Source organism: Scomber scombrus, chromosome 12, assembly GCF_963691925.1.
Source record: "Scomber scombrus chromosome 12, fScoSco1.1, whole genome shotgun sequence".
NCBI lineage: Eukaryota > Metazoa > Chordata > Actinopteri > Scombriformes > Scombridae > Scomber > Scomber scombrus.
The window spans coordinates 6,311,176-6,330,333 of NC_084981.1; the positions used below are offsets into that span (position 1 = coordinate 6,311,176).

Below are 19,158 nucleotides of genomic sequence, written 5' to 3' on the forward strand. Positions count from 1 at the left end.
ATCGAAGAGAGAGATGAGATGGGATTGTGTTGTCTGTCAACAGAATGGACTTGGAAACGTCAGTGCCGTAAAACTACATTTGCCACAGCGGTGCAATGTTGTATTCTTTGGTGATTTCTGTAATATTGTTTGACTCAGAATTACCAAGTTAGGTTGTAGGTGTTCATGCAAAATAAAATTGTTCTGTCAAGTGTAATAGAATTTGTTTCTGCAGAGAGACTGGTGACATATTAAAGGAAAATCATGTAAAATATTTTTCAAAAGTAAAAAATTTGGAGTGTTACTCATTAGATCTGCTGTTATGACTCATCTTGAGCAAAGCACAAGGTTGAACTTGGCAATGGCACTTTAATAGACCTGCCAAACAAAAGCAGTCATACCGAGGTCTGGAGAGACAGTGAAGGCAATAAATCCTCATTTACGTGATGGTCACTGAGGTGTGACAAGCTGGCTTCCACAAGAGGGAACTAGATCAAAGACTGGGCAGAGATGGAGGCAGTGGGAAGGTGATTCACCTCTGAGGAAAAGTTCTGTGCTGACGTGGACTTGACATTCAAGTTAACATGAAAGTGGAACCAAAAAAACTTAAATGATGCTCTGTTAAGATTGGGAATAAATCTGGAACAAATCTGTAACTCCTAATTCTTTCAATTTTCGTGATCCTGTCCATGCTGGCACGTGAACTTTCTCGCTGTCAGTAAGAGCTGCTAACAATGTCTCAGTGACATAACATAAAAATGAGAAAATTCAGTTTTTTCCATTTTTATGTAGAGTAAGGACAAGAAACAGGTTTAGGAATCCCAGCTATTTTAAAAAAACATTTCCTAGTTATAGTTCCTCAAAATCTCAATCATAAAGTGTATTTGTATAAATATAAAAGATGCGCAGATCAGCAGCTGTGTCAAATTCTCTCATGTTATCTTTCTATGCAGATTTAAAATATTTTAAAATTTGTGCTTATTTTGCAAATGTTTCTTAGACTGTTGTTGTGATTGATGGTTGTATTGTGAAGGAGCAAGATCTGAGGTGCAGTGCAAATGTGCTTTCAACCACCCTATAGTTTCAAAACACAAGTGCAATGGATCATCTGGTATATATACACTTTTCATTGTTCGTGTACTTTGTGTGTAATGAGTTTAAAAGAAATGCTGGGCGAATGACTCCAACGTGTGCTTCAAGTATGCTCTTTGCACTTGAACAAATGATTATTTTCATATTTGTATGTTTTTGAAGACAGGACTGAAAGTGGAAGAAAAAATGCACTGCGGTAAAGTGTCGCCTTTTAAGATCAATAGAGGACTAGTGAGCAGATGGTTATTGTGAAGTGGGTCTTTGTGGTTGTGTTGTGTGGTGGGGGGTTAGTCTAACATAATCAAAGCTCCACCTGTTGTCTGAGCTGACCTCTTGGCGATACAAGTAGCTGCAATAAGGAGTGCTATTTATTGTAATGATCAGGCAGCATTGTTTTTATATAATTCTATTGTATTGCTCTGCACAAAACACAGCAAGACTATGAGCTACAGGCTGATTAAAAAGGTTGATGACGTCTGTCCAGGTTAACTGACCACGCAGGTGATTGAAACACATAACTCAAAGTTATATGTACTTGCACCTACATTTGAATGTGAACACATGTATTTGTAGTGTTGAAGACTACAATGAATACTGTGTCCAATCAGCCTCCTGGTGCGCCTAATTACGCATGATTAATGAAGTGCGCACCAGAAAAGCAATTCTGCAGAAAAGCAGAAACAGAAATTCACTTGATGTATTGATGATATTGGTTAGTGCTTAAAGGCAAGAAGTTGATCGATCGTGGTTGAGCCAAGTGTGCGTCAAGCCTGGACACTTTGTTGTCACCAGTGTTCACAGCGCGCATGAAGAGGACTCGTGGCGTCCTGTCGCCTCTTCAGGAGGGCAGCAGTGAAGCCGGAGCCGCCTATATAAGAGCTTCCAAGATGCCACTGAGCGGTCATTCGTGCACTTGCTGCCAGCGGTTGTTAAAGCGTCGCTTCTGCCGTGCAACGAGTGGCTCTCCACTACTCACAGCTTTTCTAACAGCTCTACTTCCAGATTTCTGACAGGTTTCTCTCTCTCTCGGTCTCGACCATGCTTCTCAGCCAAGGCGGATTTCAACACATGAACTTTGTTAAAGAACAGTTCCAGGGCGCAGAGGATGCTCCAGCGCGCGGGCAGTGTGTTTAATGCAGACTAGAGAACGCGTAAGGAGCGACTCCAAATGAAGTTGTGAGCATGAAAAAAAGAGAACAAACCGGATTTTCACTCGGTTAGGGTCACCAAGCAAGTAGCCTCCACTCTGGGCATGGACAATGGATACTTTAAATCTGGCTGTGAACGCTGTGTCCTACACTGTGGCAGCGGAACTCTCCACTGCTGATGATCCGTTCAATGGACCCATCAAAAACATCGCGCCTTGGAACTTCACTATCTTGGCCGTGCTTATGTTTGTGGTCACCTCGCTCTCTCTCAGCGAAAATTTCCTCGTCATGTTTGTCACTTTCAAGTTCAAACAACTTAGACAGCCCCTGAACTACATTATAGTTAATTTGGCCATCGCTGACTTTCTGGTCTCCCTCACTGGTGGACTAATAAGTTTCCTCACAAACGCCAGGGGTTATTTCTTTCTTGGGAAGTGGGCTTGCGTCTTGGAGGGGTTCGCTGTTACTTTTTTCGGTAGGTGTACTTGGTTTGTTTCTTGCTTTTGCGATTTGCAAGGCTGCATGTGAGCGCAGCTTCCATAACTGTAGGTGTCAGTGTTGGAACGTTGTTTCAAAAAAAAAAAAAAAAAAAAAGGAAAAATACTGTAGGCTATATTACAAAAATATAAGATTAATAGCAGCTCTTCATGACGCATTCTCTGACTTAATCACACATAATCTCAACAGGACATCTGGTAGGTAGGTCAAATAAAAATGGCAAATCGGTTCAAACAACTTAATAAATTCACACAGGAAAATGTAATAAAAAAAGTTGTCCCAAAAATAAAGACAGGTGTTTTACTAAGTGTCTTTGGGCATTCATGTATTGAAAAGATGAAACATAAGCAATCATGTACTTTGTCTGAGTAAGTGCACAGTTAATATGTGGAAATATTAAATGTGATTCACCAGCTCAGCAAACCCATCACTTAATTAATGTAGGAGTGATTTAACAGTGATTTTTAAGGTGTTTGTAAAATTAAGAAACTCTTAGCTCTAGAGAATAATTTAGGAAATTTACACCAGTTTACGTCTTGCACCTTTTAAAGCTAAATGCTTTAATTCAGCTCATAAATGTAGTCAGCATAATGAATAATATGGCCAATTAAAACCAAATCACAAGGTTTGGGCTGATGGACAGAGGTTTGGAAACATTTTATTTAGTCATAAACTGACAACTATCAAGATTTTTTTTAAATACCTCAAAACTTCATGTACTTCAGGCAACAGCTGACAAACTGTCACTGCAGCTTATCTATTCTTTATGAACCCAGAGTTAAGATTCTCTGTATTATCATTTTTCAAAACAGTACCTGCATGATATGTGCTTCTCTTCTGTGATGCAGACTACTGGATCAGTAACACAATCTCACTGTGAGAATGTGAAGCAGAATTCAAAGCCACGTTCACAACAGATGTTAGCAGTGGGACAGGAGCCTTCTCACATACTGCTGGTGCGTGACTTGCCATAAGTAGGTTACCAGCACTGTGACCACCAATAACATTTAGATCAGTGTATGCTCGGTTCACGGTCTCTACTGAAAGTCTGTTAAGGACTGAGTTTTCCAAAAGTGGGATCCGGGGGCGTCTGGCGAATAGCCTCAAGAACATAACATGAAGAGATAAGAGAATACTTGATGAATTCATGCAGAGGCTTCTTATTGGATTTAGTAACAAGGTTAGTACAATCCCATTTTGACAATCTACATAACGACTATCAAACAAGTCACACGTTGTCTTTATTACGGTGTGAAACTGCCGAATTTAACAGTAAATGTTCATCTATAACGGGTGCTTCAGATAATATGATGAGTCTCATAAGGTGTGTGATGCCCACATGATTCTGTGAGTATATTATCGCATTACTTTGACTTGAAATAGTTGATCTTTGGTACAATACCTCACATGAATCATTGCCAGAACTGCTTTTAACTGTTTGCTGAATGTGTAAACCTCCAGAATATAGACTTTACTAAACAACAAGAACTCCCCGAAAAAACTAATTAATCCAAGCACATTAGGACTATAGTGTAGAGTATGGATTATAGCACATCTCAATGTTTTAAATGGATAAATTGCATAGTGGTTAATAGTGTTTCAGGTGGTATGATGCACTGAATGACCACCAAAAAAAAAAGGTATAATCTCATAGCAATACAAATCATTAAGAAGAGTTTTGAAACAAATGATTTGGGGCAAAGGGCAGCTGCAGCACATGGCAACACAAAAACACAGTTTTGTTACAAGGATGAAAAGCTCGTCCCACAACACAAGAGAACAAAAGAACTGATGTATAATAATTAGACCTCTGCAGTGAAGCTTACATCTTCAAGGGACCTCCGGTCAAAAGCCACTCCAATTTTGGTCTTAATGGTGGTTTCAGTTGTGTTGTACTGGTTTCACCTGTGTGTGTGTGTATGTGTGTGTGTGTGTGTGTGTGTGTGTGTTTGTCTGTGTGTGTGTGTGTGTGGGTGGGTGTGTTTGTGAGTGTGTGTGAGTGGGGGGTGGTCAATTAGAAATGGATTAAGCTGAGCTAGCTCTTCCCCAAGAGCGGGATGAGTGGATGCTCCACTTAATATTCTGCTCAGGGTGAGAATATTTTCTATTTCTGTCTATTCTTAGATGTTTCTGTCTACATGCACCTGTGCCGTGTAGATAAACACACTGAAACTGAATGAAACATGACGGATGTGTCTCAACATGAGCACACCGTTTGAACATCAGTTGTGACTCTAAAAAAGCGACAAAAAGAGCAACGAGGCACTGGTGTTAATTTTATTTGTGGACCTTTGCAGAGGCTCTTGTTTAAATGTATGTGACATAATTGAACATCCTGGTTCCCACTGCTCTCTTTTGTCCTCTCCAATGAGCGTAGTAGGCAGCCAATACTGGGTGCGGGAAGATGGGTAATTAACCGGTCGGTGAGAGTGAGTTATTACCATAATTACTGTAAAGTCTGCTTTTTTTTTAGCCCAATAGGAGGCAACCTAATGCGCCCAGCCGAATCATTAAACTATTCCTAGCCACAGGACTGCTACTTTTACCTCTGCATGTTACAGAATTAGGAATCTTTGTGAAACATTAAGAAATAGCTGCACTATAGTCTAACCAGGTCATCACATTGGATAAATGCCAAATGTGGTGATGTGACATTTTACACTCTGGTGAAAGAGGGAAGCAATCTAAAAGAGATCAACAGATGCAAAAACACACATCATGCGCTCAAACATTGTTACATACTAGAAAAAAATCTACTTTTATTACTGTCAGAAATGAAAAACACAGCTGTGATTTTCATAGGTATTGAAAACAAAATCCATGATTTGCTGGTGTGTGTTTCTCTCAGCTGTCATCCCTCTGACCTCCTGCTGTTTGCCTCAGGTATCGTGGCCCTGTGGTCCCTGGCCGTTCTGTCCTTCGAGCGATTCTTTGTGATCTGCCGACCTCTGGGGAACATCCGACTGCAAGCAAGGCATGCGATCCTGGGTCTGCTGTTTGTCTGGACCTTCTCCTTCATCTGGACCTTCCCTCCAGTGCTGGGTTGGAACAGATACACTATAAGCAAGATCGGAACCACCTGTGAGCCTGACTGGTGAGAAATATCCTTCCGTGATCTGTGACTGTTCAAACCCTTAGAAATTGGGCTTAAAGGGCTCAGTTCATACAAATCACAAAAATAGATTTAATAGTTTTTTAAAAATGAAAACACATATTGCTGCCAAATTTTTCGAACCTTATTTTACTGCTTTGAGCAGTATAAACAAAATGTCATTTACATCAACTGTATTGGGTTGGCAGCCCAAATTTCAGAGCAAAATATCTCCAAACCTTGGCAAATAAAATCAAAGCTGCATTGTTAAAAACCTCTATGAGTAAGAGATGTAAAAGGCTTTTTCTGATTTGGGTGAACTGACCCTTTAGTACTGAAGACCGGTCAATTACTTTGCTCCCTTAATGCACTGATGCAGAGACATTTTACTCTGTTTTGTTTAGTATTCATACATGATTGTGTGAGTCACGGCTGCAGCCTGTATGTGCTGAAGCAAACTTTATGGTTCCCCTCTACTGTACGTGCACATGCATGCATTGTAAGCATATGAGCATGTCAGCATTAGCATTTGTTGAAAATCGATCCCTGTACCACATAACCTCAGTGACAAATGTATTCCTCTTCCTGTGACTGCTTCACAATAAAAGCCACCCTGTTTCTCGCCAGTGGAATGCATTTAATGTGAAGCAGTAGCAGTAGGAAATGTTCATTTTGCATTGGCGGTACTTAAATACAGCTCTGAGGATATCGATCAATGAACACTGAGGCTGATATCAGTGAGATACGAGTAAAAAGTGTTTAATCCAACATTGGATTAAATTACATTGTTTCTTTTGAATCTCTTTGTACATGTGAAGGCAGTAGGCTGGTATACAGAGGGGTAATAACAGAATATAAATACATTGAACAACTATTGATGAAAAAAAAGCTGACCATACTATTAAAAACAGGGTTTGATTTCGTAATGTTTTCACATAAACATCTAAAACCTTAATCTTTGATCTTATTATAACCTGATTGTGACCCCAGGGCATCATTCTAACTATTGGCCCAGACATAACCCTGCATTAATTCATTTTTCTTTTGTTTTTTTAACCAGACACTTCTAACACAAACAGATAAAGACCATAGACATTATACACTCAACCCGTCTGGCTCAGATCTGCATTGCCATTTCAACCGTATTAGCTCACACTGTGTGAATGTGTCTCATAGAAAAAGTCCAGTAACAGGTCGGCTCTGACCTTGCCCCTCAGGGTGCCATCTGGATAATGCTATTTACCTTCTTTGATCAAAGGCGTGCAGATAGGAGGCTGAATGTTTGCCTCCAGCCCTGTAAAGGAACCATTACTCAGACAAAGTGTGTGTGTGTGGGGGGGGGGGGGGGGGAACGAATGGTTCAGACAATACAATTAAGAGATCACCTTTTGGAGATACCCAGCGCATAGATGACCTGAACCACCTCTAGCTGCGCACAGCATGAGTTCTGTCAGAGAACATTAGGTTAACAGCAGGAGCGTGAACAGTACAGGTGTGTGAGGTCCAAAATGTTGCCACATGCACCGCCAGGAGGAATTTTAAAAGCCTTTTGTGTCTTTTTATCACTTGATGCTTGTCAATATTCTGCATCAGATGGATAATTAATGTTAAAAATCATAAATGTAAAGTTTTGAAGGATTGCAGATGGGAAGGTGGTGTCAGTGGACTGTCAGTAAGTGGCTGTGCCCTTGGTGAGGGGTTAGGATACAATCTACTGCTGGTACACTGCAGACTTTCTTTCAAATCCCTTCCTGCACTCAGGTATTGTGTAAGACATTCATTACAAAGACACACACACACAGATGTTACCTTGTGAGGCAGCTGGATTCTTGAGATCAAGCAAGAATCCATTTTACCAGGTTTTCAAATTATGCCCTTTGGTCAAACCACCAGTGGTTTGGACCCATCAGTGCCCTAGAACTACTGGCAGCTACAAGTGTGGTTTAGGTGTGCCAACGGTGAGAAGTGATAGCCTTTGATAGATGGTGAGCGACAGATGGTTAATCCAACCATCAGGCAAGTATCTTTTGAAAGTGCCTGTCCTTTTTCTCACAGTTTCTAAGGACAACTTGTCAGATGGTTCTGTGTACCATCTGTTGTGTCAGGTTAACACAGATGGAAGTTCCCCGCTCAAATCCCTCGACTTGCTGTGAAAATGGTTGCATGTACAGCAAATCAGTAACCTTCTACCCTCTGCTCATTAAACTGTCATTTTTTTTTTTTCTGTTTGGGAAGTTGGCTTATTTCTCACTTTCCCTGTTAAGTGATGACATTAACATTAGACATTAGCAGATATTATACTGCGTTTACATGGAATAAGGCAAAGGTCAGACAGACAACACCTTCTGGCCAGAAAAACAAACTAACAGTCCGAAAGAATGGCAGGAAGGCAAAATGAAAGATGACATGATGATATGTTGCTATGGTGATGTCATGCTGTTTGTCCAGATTGCCCATGTTTTCTTCTTGTTTGAGGGAACTTTGTAAAGTATTTTAACTTTTGATAGCCGGCCTCTCTTAACTTTTACCATCCTGCTCTCGTCCACTAAAATGATATCCAGTTTGCCATCCACTGTCAGCCTGAATCTATGTGCAACCTTATTTTTCCCCCACACACATTCTGCAATACACCTCTGATTGGCTAGTAGTCGTTGCCTTCGTTGGTTAGGTTGGTTAGGTTGGTTAGGTTTAGGCATGAGAAGTTAGATGGTTAGGGTTGGAGTAAGAGTGGATTGAAAAGAGTGGTAGAAAAGTGGAGACGCATCATCTGTGTTTATACTGTCTATGGTGAGAATGAGCATACCAGCTGCTGGTGGGAAGACACGTTCGTTTAGTTAATTAGATCTTTTGGTTTGCTTGACAGGACAGACTTGACCGCTTCATATGATTTACCTCATCAAAAATGACAGGTTAGGAACAGCAGTCTTGGAGGTGATGTAAATGCTGTCTGGATGATATACAGAGGTGGATCATTTAGTCACTGAGATATGGATTCAACTTTTCTTTTAGCAAGTCATTTCATTTCATTTCAATGCAATTTATTACATGTTTTGCTTGCACATCTGCAAGTAATAGACCTCCAAATTGGAGGGGCTTACCCTTGAGTTGTTTTTCACGTGTGTCTGCATGAGACCATAGAAAGAAACTAAATGGTGTAAGGGTTGACAACATGAGTGAATTACTCTGTGTTTTAATAAAACTACAGAGGCCAGACGTGGTGAGACCAGGCAGAGACATATGAGCGGTGCATGACTGTCCATATGGCTGCAATTAGAAGAAAAATTAACATGCTCATTTCCTGCCTTCAGGGGTGCTGAGCAAGAGTGAGAAAGTCTGAATGATTCAAGTGGCACAGAGTCACACGAGTGCTTGAACATAACAGCGAGAGATACTTACAGTTTCAGGGCCCAAAGTGAGGTTAGTGTCAAGCAGCAATCAGTGTTTGGAGTTATTTTGTGCAGATGTACCGTCTTTTAACACTGATATGCACACTTACCTTAAAAGAGTTTCAGTATTAATGTAACCAATTAGAATTCTGCATATGTGTCACATGACAGCAAATTGATAAGGAAAGACATGGATGTGTGAGTCATGATTCGAATCACAAATATGTGCTCAGCCTCACTTCTCCGGTGCAACAAGGATTAAGCAGCATGCATATAAATCATCTAGCAAATAAACACACACACCCCACTGTGTCTTCCAGGTATTTTCTTCCAAATTAATCTGAAGCTTGTTTCATTTGATGATGGAAGGTATTCTTATGGAAATTACATAATTAGACTAAATTAGTGGCCTCAGGGCCTCTAATTGTGTCACAGATATTGTCTCAGCTGTGAAATTTCCCTTTTAACTGAAGCTCAAATGAGGTGCAAAACTGCTGTCTTTCTCTCCAGCCAGATAAAAGCCTCTGAATGTCAAAATGACATTTCACAGACAGCTCATAGCTGTGAAATTATGAGATTGGTAACCATTTTGTTCTTAAAGGGACACTAAAATGTTCTCAAACTAATTGCTTGTTTGAATTCTATAACTGTCAATTACTCTCTATTATTGAACAATTATCTGTTAAACTGTTTTCTAATGATATATTTTTTTAGATTTACATGTATAGCTTTGACCTTTTTGTACTAATTGAATGTTGCTTTGATAAATGTTTGTTGTCCTCTTCTAAACAGGTATTCAACCAATATCACAGACCATAGCTACATCATCACTTTCTTTGCCACCTGCTTCATTCTGCCCCTTGGAGTGATATTCTTCTGCTATGGAAAGCTCTTGCGGAAACTCAGGAAGGTCAGTTCATAATGACACGCGTGGAAAGAAGAAGACATTTCTGATTTCACACTTGCATTGCAGAGCCGTCTTCACCCTATGAATGCGCTGTGCCAGAGCTGTAGAAAACCTCATTCTGTTATTGGTGAAAACATCACAAACATCAGACTCCAGTAACATGCTGACAGAAGGATTATATTCATTGTGATTGGCTAATCCATTGAAAATATTAGGCTAAATTGAGTCTTTTATGACAGTAAATATCAGGTCACTGCTGCTGACATTTGATTTAGGTACCTCCATGACTGTAGCTTTACAGAAAAGGTATAGCCTGCAAAAATGCACATTTCTATCATACAGTATGTTGATTTTATTCTAGGACATTAATTATCAATTTAAGACAGAACCATGATAGATACTTAGATCAAGGAATTGACACTTTAAAACAAATGGGTATATGATTAGATTAGGTAGAAATGACTCTGAGGGAGCTCTCAACGAATCTGAGCAGCACTGAGGATTCTGTCATGGAGAACTATCCAGTCTCTACTCAACATATGAAGAACCCTATTTTAAGTGCACAAGCACATATGTTATTTTGTTTCATGTATATGCACCAGTGCAAAGTGAAAAAGGGTATGGTGATAAATAGACTCTCAGCCTATCACACCACAAACTTCATATGTCTGAAACAGCTGTGCCAATCACAGTGAAGCCATGGTCACATAATTTAAAAATGAATGCAGAGATTTAATGAACTGAAGGAGAAACTTTTCATACAGTATAAAGCAGCTGTGGACAACAGACACTATAAGAATCAGCTGTATTAATTCTAAATCAATACAGACTGATTAACTAACATTCATGCAAATGTCAATTTAAATGTATCTATATACAGTATATTTATATTTTACATATTAACTTATCAATTTTTATATTAAGCATTATTCCATTACTGCAGCACAAGTATTTACTTGATGATAACATCTGGCAGCAGATTGAAGTTGTGCCAGAAAGAGATGTGGTACTTAGATGTGTATTTTCACGTCAAATTTCAAGACCAAATTTCCAGCAAAATATCAACAGCTCATTTTGTGTGCTACCTAATTTTAATGAACCTTTCACCTGATGTGCCTCTCCTCCCACCTGTGCTCAGTGCATGCTTCTCTCAGTTGTGCCCCCATGAAATTAGGGCTCTAGTCTAGACCTTAGTTAAATCAACAGTAATGGGGAGAAATGTCAGGTTATTATGACTGCAGTGTACACCTGCATGAATATGACTGAATGTTACCAGTCTGCTGACAGCCACACAGCTGGTGAACAAGCCAGTGATTGTGAAGCATGAATGAAACAGCTGAAGCAAATTAGCTTATTCAAGTGCGACTTCAATGCCCTGTTGTAACTAACTGCTCCAGAGACCATAAAATCAGAGTAGCTGGTGACCTGCCTAAAAAAACAGAGACCAATTATGATAAAATGATTTGAAACACAAACTTAATATTTTAAACATGCTCATATTTAACATTTTTATATTAATTCATTTTTACAGTTTTTAAACAGTTAAACATTTGTTCATTCCTAATGGATGGACTGTCTATTAAGTAACAAAGAACTGTACAGCCTGTCATTGTTTCCTGCAGGTGTCTCATGGTCGTTTGGCCAGTGCCAAGAAGCCTGAGCGGCAGGTGACCCGTATGGTGGTGGCGATGATTGTGGCATTCATGGTTGGCTGGACACCGTACGCAGCCTTCTCCATACTAGTCACATTTCATCCGTCCATTGAACTCGATCCGAGGATGGCTTCCATCCCCGCCTTCTTTTCCAAGACAGCCACTGTCTACAACCCAATCATCTACGTCTTCATGAACAAACAGGTAATTTTTTCTTTATTTCAGCCAACATAAGTTATTCTACTTGATCATCCTGCTTCCTCTGTGTATTCGAGCACTTTCTCAATGTACCAAACTAGTTACCTCAGTGTAGTGGGTTGGTAGCAAAGACACATCTCTGCTGTCTGCTGTTGTTGTTAGGTGTAAGCCTGTCTCTCAGTAATGCATGGTGTATGAATAAATGAAAAGTGAAATCTAGAGAGTACAACAGTCCTCTGTTAAAAAATACATTAACTACCTATGATATGCTGGTGAGTTATGAAAGACCAGTGAGTGCCGACTTTTTTTTTTCATGTCTTTTACTTTGTCAAATTTTACGTTGTACTGTTAAGCTCGTTTCCTCAGTGTAAGCAAGACACGCACAATTTAACATCTATGACACATTACACAATATTTTTGGTTTAAAGCCCTGTCCTTGTGTCTGTAGGCTCATTTTAAGGTATCTTTGATAATGTGAGCCACAGTGCAAGCTTGTCGGTAGTTTCCCAAACTGTTACTTTGAATCCTGCTTTATTCAAACTAACAGTCTGCCTTTCTTTCGCTTTTGAGCTGACGTTTGCCTCCCGTGATGGTTTCTGGGTGTTACCAAAGTTGTAAATGTTGTAAATTGTCTATTAACTGGCAAGCACACTTTTAACAAGTGCTTTATAAAAAAGGCAGCTGTCCCAAAAGGTCAAGCGGTTAGGCCTATACCCACATACACAATGTAAGCATTGACAGTGAGACATATCTTCCATAGGAGCCATGTCTGTGTCCAATTCAATTGCAGCCATTATCAATAAATAAAAACATCAATTAGCTTATCTTATTTATTTTTAATCATTTCTGTTTTTAGAGTTAACACAGTCAGTGTGTGTTTTGAGACTGTGCAGTCTAATATAGCAACTCGTGATTTTCATTATTGATTAATCTGTCATTATTTTCTCAATTAGTTGTTTGGTCACCATGCCAGAATATGGTGAAAAATGTTGAGCCCTGGTTCCCAAAGCACAAGGTGATGTCTTGAAATGTATGTTTGTAATTTATTCAGTTTTTCTGTCATAGAAGAATAAAGAAACCAGAGAATATTTACATTCAAGAAGCTGGAGTCAGAGAAATTGCACATTTTTCCCCCTAAAAAATGACTCAAAACGATTAATCGATTATTAAAATAGTTGAAAATAAATGTAAAACATCAGTTATAGAGTAGAAACATAGGAGCCTACTAAGACTACATTTCAACACTGTTCAGACAAAACATTAAGTCACATGTATCTTATGTTCTCTGTGTTGCTTAAATCCAGACAGTGAACAACACTGTGTTTCATCACACTATTTGCTTGACTTACCCCTTTACTCTAACTATAGCATACTTTAATATGAATCACATGGATTGAATATGCTCTGAGGAAACGTGTGCATGTACTGGAAGTTTACTGCATTTCAATTATGTCCATCTTGTTCATGCAAGCTGACAAAAGAACATTGTAAGGCCAAATGTTTGAAGTTGGATATCAAAGATTATGTCTTGGTGGTTGCACTGGAAACTGATATCACAAGTTGGTGACTTGCTGTAACTTCACCTATAGTAAGCAGAGGGTCCATATCAGTAACAATTAAGGTGCAAATAATTTTAAGGTATTTTCAGAGCTTAATCAAGCAAAGTTTCCATGAAGTGACCTTATTCAGAAGCTCACCAGCCACATTTTTTTTTTTTTACATTATTATGTTGGAAGTTAGCAAATGATAATCCTTCAAATTAGAGCAGTCAGTATGTGGTATGATACCTACAGTGCAGTGTTCTCTATAGATATCCCAGACTGGCTGGTGTACACCTTAAACTGCAGCCAGTGAGGTTCCTGCGTGCAGAAATAAAGAAAACACTGATGCCCTGCAGGGCTTACTGCTGCTAGAACGCTGGACTCACCAACGTTAGATCTTTGTGTCTCTGGTAAACACGAACATGCTGCGTCCAATTTAGTGATGTCACATGTGTTCTCCACTTGTCTTTACCTCTCGCTACACTTTAGTGCCACCAATGAACCAATGAGTTTTCCTGTGAAGTCTGAAGTTTTTTAAACAATCTTTTCATGTTCACATGTATTCCTCCATTTACTCAGTGTCAATTGTACATGACAGGTTCTCTTTTTTCAACAGGATTTTTTACAGTCCTGCCAGGATAGCAAATATTAAACCTGACATGAGCAAATTAAGACTTGCCTACAAGTCTCAAAGTACACTTTAAACTGATCTATTTTTATAGATGTAAAACATTTTAAATGAAGTCAACATACAGTCTGCATGTCCATCTGATCGCCCCACTTCTGAGCTGCACTCACTGTTTAAATGGGTCAGCCAGTGGTACCACTAAGACATCGACTAGATGTCAATGAGGACAGCGAGCGGGCAGATTCTAGTTTGAGCAGAGCTCCTGCTGCTCAAGCTTAACTGCTAGAGAAGTCATCTGACCTCCAGTGCTTGATCGTGACATCTCTCTCACTCAGTCTTGCTCTCTTTCTGTAAGTTACATAAGAAAGAGAGGTGAACCAGAGTCTCACTGGATTTCCATGATGCATGACTGCAGCTACGTGTTGTAGCAGTTTTAGAGAGAGGCAGCCAACTGGGATCTCTCAGGTCAGAAGGTTGCTAAGGTGAAAGAACATTTTAGAGATATCCATTTATCACGTCTACAAGTATTATTTAAATCCCATTTCACATTAGGCTTACACAGGCTTTGATCTCTCAATGTCACGGAGCTTGATCTATAGGAAAGGCAAAGCCGAGATGTAAAAATAAACCCCATAAGAAAATTAAGTCTCCTCACAAGATATACTTAGAAAATTAATCAATTGATGTTTTGAATCTAGAGCATTGATGTCACAGGAACAGTTTATTGATCTGTTTTGAGAAAATATAGTCCTGCTGGCAATGATGAAGTTTTGTAAAACTCAGTGTGTTAAAGCATAAATTCAATCAGACAATAAGAAACCCGATCATTAGAAGACATTCCACTGCTTCAATTATTTGCAGTACTTACATAAGTATGTGAATGTACTAGAAGCATTTAATCCAGTTAGTATATGTGAGTATATCTCATAGTCTGTTTATGCTTACAGTTTGTCAGATGATTTAGTGAATAAGATCACATCACAATCATAAATCAATCACGAGTAGATTTAGCCCACAAATTTCAGAAGCGCATCATTTCGCCATTTCAACAGAGCTGCAGCTTCACATAGAAGATCTTTACTGTCTGAAGAGAGTTGTTTGATTGGTGGAAGTGGCAATTGAGAGAGAAATATTTACAGTACCATCATATCCCAAACCTGTATTTCACAAAAGCTCTAATGGCTGATGGGACGACTGCCATAGAAATGTGCCAAGCAGATGCACAACACAAATGGGCTTATAACATAATGTCCTCAATGCATGTGTCCTTGGAATATTTTTCACAGGACACAAAAGGTAGAATATTTTAAAAACCATCATGTTCCTTTGCACAAGTGTGTAATGTATTGCAATTCACTAATCCATTACTGTCAGAAAGCAAAGTGATGTTACCATAGTCATTGACAGCTGAATACAGCCAAACCATTTCAACCCCTTTCTTGTAGCACTTCACCAGAACCTCACACATTATGGTAGTCAAGAGATGCTCCACCAACATGGTGAAGCTACAATTAGCTAGTGAAAGCAAAAATGAGTCCTCTTTAATCTCCTTCAATACAGTATTTATGTAACCTGTCACCCCTAAACGCATGACAACATTTCAAGGAAAATTCCAATATATTTCAACCTGATGTGCTAACGATAAATGTGGTAAGAACATCAGTTATAACTCTTCTTACTTTGCATTCGCTACTTCTGTTTTAGAGATTTGGGAGCATGAGCCTCCTACAAGCTTCTCAAACACTTGTAGAGGCATGGACTGGGTAATGATTGTACTTATGTAGTACATATTACAAAAAGAAAAAAAAAAAGAAAATGGCACATGAGCCATTAGCCCAACTGGTCATCCAGTTTGGATATTAGACAGAACAGAAGCTTGCTGGTTTGAAGGTGTTGAAATGTGACTAGAAATTGAAGTACCTGAAACATAATGTAGAGTTTATATGTACCATGTCTTCACTCTGGGGAGTACAGTGAACACTCATACAGAGAGGACTTGAAAGCCAATCAAGATGGAAGCCAGTGAGTAGATTTTAAACAATATAAGACACGCTGACACAAGATAGTAACTCTGTAACTGTAATTTCAGCATCAGGATTTATTTTAACATATGGTGACGTCTTCTTGTGGTATAGATTGCTCTGTTTGAAGATTTTTGGTCCTGTTGGACATGACCAGGGATGATGGTTGGGATAACAATTGCATGCTTACTAAATGCATATGCTTGCATTTATCAGGACATTGTATTGATATCATTTATATAATTACTTTTGCTGCCCTAATAGTGGTGTTTGAAATCTATGTCGATACCCTTATGAATCTCTATAGTTCAGCTTTAAACTGCTTTAAGGAGAAGGTGGAAGTGGCTGTTGTGTGCATTCAGGGTGAATGTGTTCCAGGCTATTCATTTGTCATTACATTGTATTCAGAGTTGGAAGGAAATGGTTTACAAATACAAAAAGAAAGAGCATATAAGGTCCCAAAGTGAACAAAACCATAGACTAGAGCATCACCATAGCTGGTACCAAAGGTGTTTCTTTTTTTTCTATCAACCACACTTTGAAAAGCATTACTGGTTAAAGTTAGGAAGCTTTCAACTAGAAAGGTCATTATGGGTCAGGAATCATTATTTCTCCCCAGTGGCGGTTTCAACACTGAAAAAGGTCAATTAGTGTTTTCAGACTTAAATTAATGTGGAAACCAATGATTGTGGTGCTATTAGTGAGAACAGGCTGGAAAAAGCTGTGGTCTTCCAAGAATGACTGTTGACAGAGCGTCATTGTTACTGTGTTCACGTGTCTGAGTTGATAATGCGAACACTATTTGATTCGTGTAAAATAGTGACCGAGGAAATCCTAAGAAATTAGGACTCTACGATCTCCTTTACAGTCATAAAACACACTGTGCACCTGCCTCTGTCTTTTTCAGTCTTTCATATTCAGCACACAGATGTTGTTTAATATCCATGGCTGTTATGTAAGGGTGGATGTAGTAAACCTCAACTGTTGTCACTGTGTGTCTCCATGGTGACATACTCAATCTATAAAGTATTTCTCCAGTTAATTGAATCTCGCTATTGAGACATATCTTTCATCTGTTTCTATACATGGATGTCTCTCATTTTTTCTGTCACACACTCTTTGTTGAGAGGTTTGTCACGGTACTTAATCGCTGACTTGTTGACAATGCAGTCTTGCTGAAAATGCGGCTACATTGTACTACCTATTAATGAAGCATTTCAATTACATTGGAGAGATAGATAAAAATGGTCTGGTCAAAGATTTCAGAAGCACTTTGTCTTCAGATAGTTAAAGTTTTCTTACCATGTGGCCAATGGGGAGCAGAATGGCACTGTTTGTCGGTTCCTTCTAAAACACAAATTAATTGATTAACGTGGTTTGGTTTAAACGCAATCAACGTTTACAGTCGGAGACAGAAAGCGGACAGTGGTCTCCAGTGTTCAGACACTTTATTCAGCTCATTACGTCTTACAAACCAAGACCAGTAATAGTAACATAAAATTAAACATGTATCACTGCGTACATTGTATGTCTTAAAGGATAAGTCTAGCACTTTTCTATGTTTTCTTTTTCGTCAACAAATCTCACGCAGAGCCAAACTAACAATGAATTGATGTACTTACAAGTATCGTGTGTGTATCTAAAGCTTGATATATTTTATTCCTCTGTGCAGTAGACCTTTGTTGTTCAAATACTGTTAAAAACACATCAATAAGCCACACTGCTGCACTGGGTGACATGTTTCTTCACCCCAAAGATTAGTGGCATATTAGTTTGTTGAGAACAGCAATCACATTTGTACTTGTATTAAAGTTTTTTCCCACAATGGGATATTCAAACCAGATGTTTTTTTCTTTTTTCAAACTACCCATCATATACCACTGCGCTTTCATGTTCTGAACTTCATAGAGAGTCAAAAATGGACGCACCCACTTTAAGGTCAGGGGTGAAGAGGAAGCGCTCCTACTGGGAAGTTATGGATCTTATCTGCATCGTGGGAAGCCTGGAATCAGGCCGTAACCCATGATGCTCTGGTTTACCTCTCTCTGGCCTCCCATGCTTTTTCTAGCTGGGCTGCAGCAGCTTAAGCTGGTTAAACGTCTTGGGTGCACTGACCTAAATTCTTCATATTCACCACAGAAAAAACGTTAGCCTTAGCCAAACAATCGTTTTTTCCCCCATCCCGATAGTCCTTCAATTGCAATAAACATATGCTTTGTTTGTGTATAAAAGTTCATTCCTGTACTGTACATAAGGAAACTACATTTTACAACAGCCATCCTATTCCCAACTGTAATCCCTCTGAGCAGAACTGCTAGAAAAAGATGTTTTTATTTTGGCAAAGAAACTTGTTGTGGTTAGACAATTAGACTCTAATTGCATTTAAACTGTGTTAAAGTAAGGCATTTGGAACAATTACTTTGTTATGTTTACCAAACAGCTGTTGTGTGTATCCTTTTTTTTCATGTCCTATAAACACAGCCCCTGAACATTGTAATTGAAAATCATTTAAATCAATCTAACTGCCTTTAATTCTCTTGATTCCTGTCCAGTTCAGGAAGTGCCTAATCCAGCTCTTCACCGGCAGGGGCACCATCCCAGACAACATGAACCAGACGTCAGAACGACCTGGAATTACTGCTGAGAGTCAAACAGGAGAAATGTCAGCCATCGCGGCCCGTATCCCTGTGGGTGGTACAGCGTCGCCAAGGTCTGACGACTCTCCAACCGACTGTGGCTCCTTCGCCCAGCTGCCCATCCCAGAGAACAAAGTGTGCCCGATGTAACAGTAAAGCTCCGACCAATATGTGTTCTCTTACTCCATCCTCTGACCCCCCAGAATCCGCATTAACCTTCTGTAATGTAGCCACAGTGTGTTTCAGAAACTGTATGGACTTGAACAGAACTTAAAATGTCTTTTTTTTTGTTGGGGAGTACAGCTTGAGGAACAGAAGGTCAAAGAAGGGTTTGAAGGGTTTTAATAGTTGATGATTCAAGCACTTTTTTATATTTCATTT

The 19,158-nt window shown here is 39.2% G+C and overlaps 1 protein-coding gene across 1 annotated transcript; it reads left to right on the plus strand.

The window, feature by feature from the left end:
- The first annotated feature begins 290 nt into the window (after positions 1-290).
- valopa (vertebrate ancient long opsin a) lies at positions 291-18,927 on the plus strand. Its single transcript, XM_062430056.1, has 6 exons — positions 291-327; positions 2,265-2,694; positions 5,601-5,811; positions 9,987-10,104; positions 11,724-11,957; positions 18,694-18,927. Exons 2-6 carry the CDS (start codon positions 2,331-2,333, stop codon positions 18,925-18,927), a joined length of 1,161 nt encoding a protein of 386 aa, XP_062286040.1. The 5' UTR covers positions 291-327; positions 2,265-2,330.
- The last annotated feature ends 231 nt before the right edge of the window (positions 18,928-19,158 follow it).

Bases quoted from the DNA above. Each gene is read 5' to 3' on its own strand.
- valopa (XM_062430056.1), top strand. From the start codon at position 2,331: ATGGATACTTTAAATCTGGCTGTGAACGCTGTGTCCTACACTGTGGCA. The intron at 10,105-11,723 runs GTCAGTTCATAA...TGTTTCCTGCAG, and splicing joins TCTTGCGGAAACTCAGGAAG to GTGTCTCATGGTCGTTTGGC. The intron at 11,958-18,693 runs GTAATTTTTTCT...ATTCCTGTCCAG, and splicing joins ACGTCTTCATGAACAAACAG to TTCAGGAAGTGCCTAATCCA.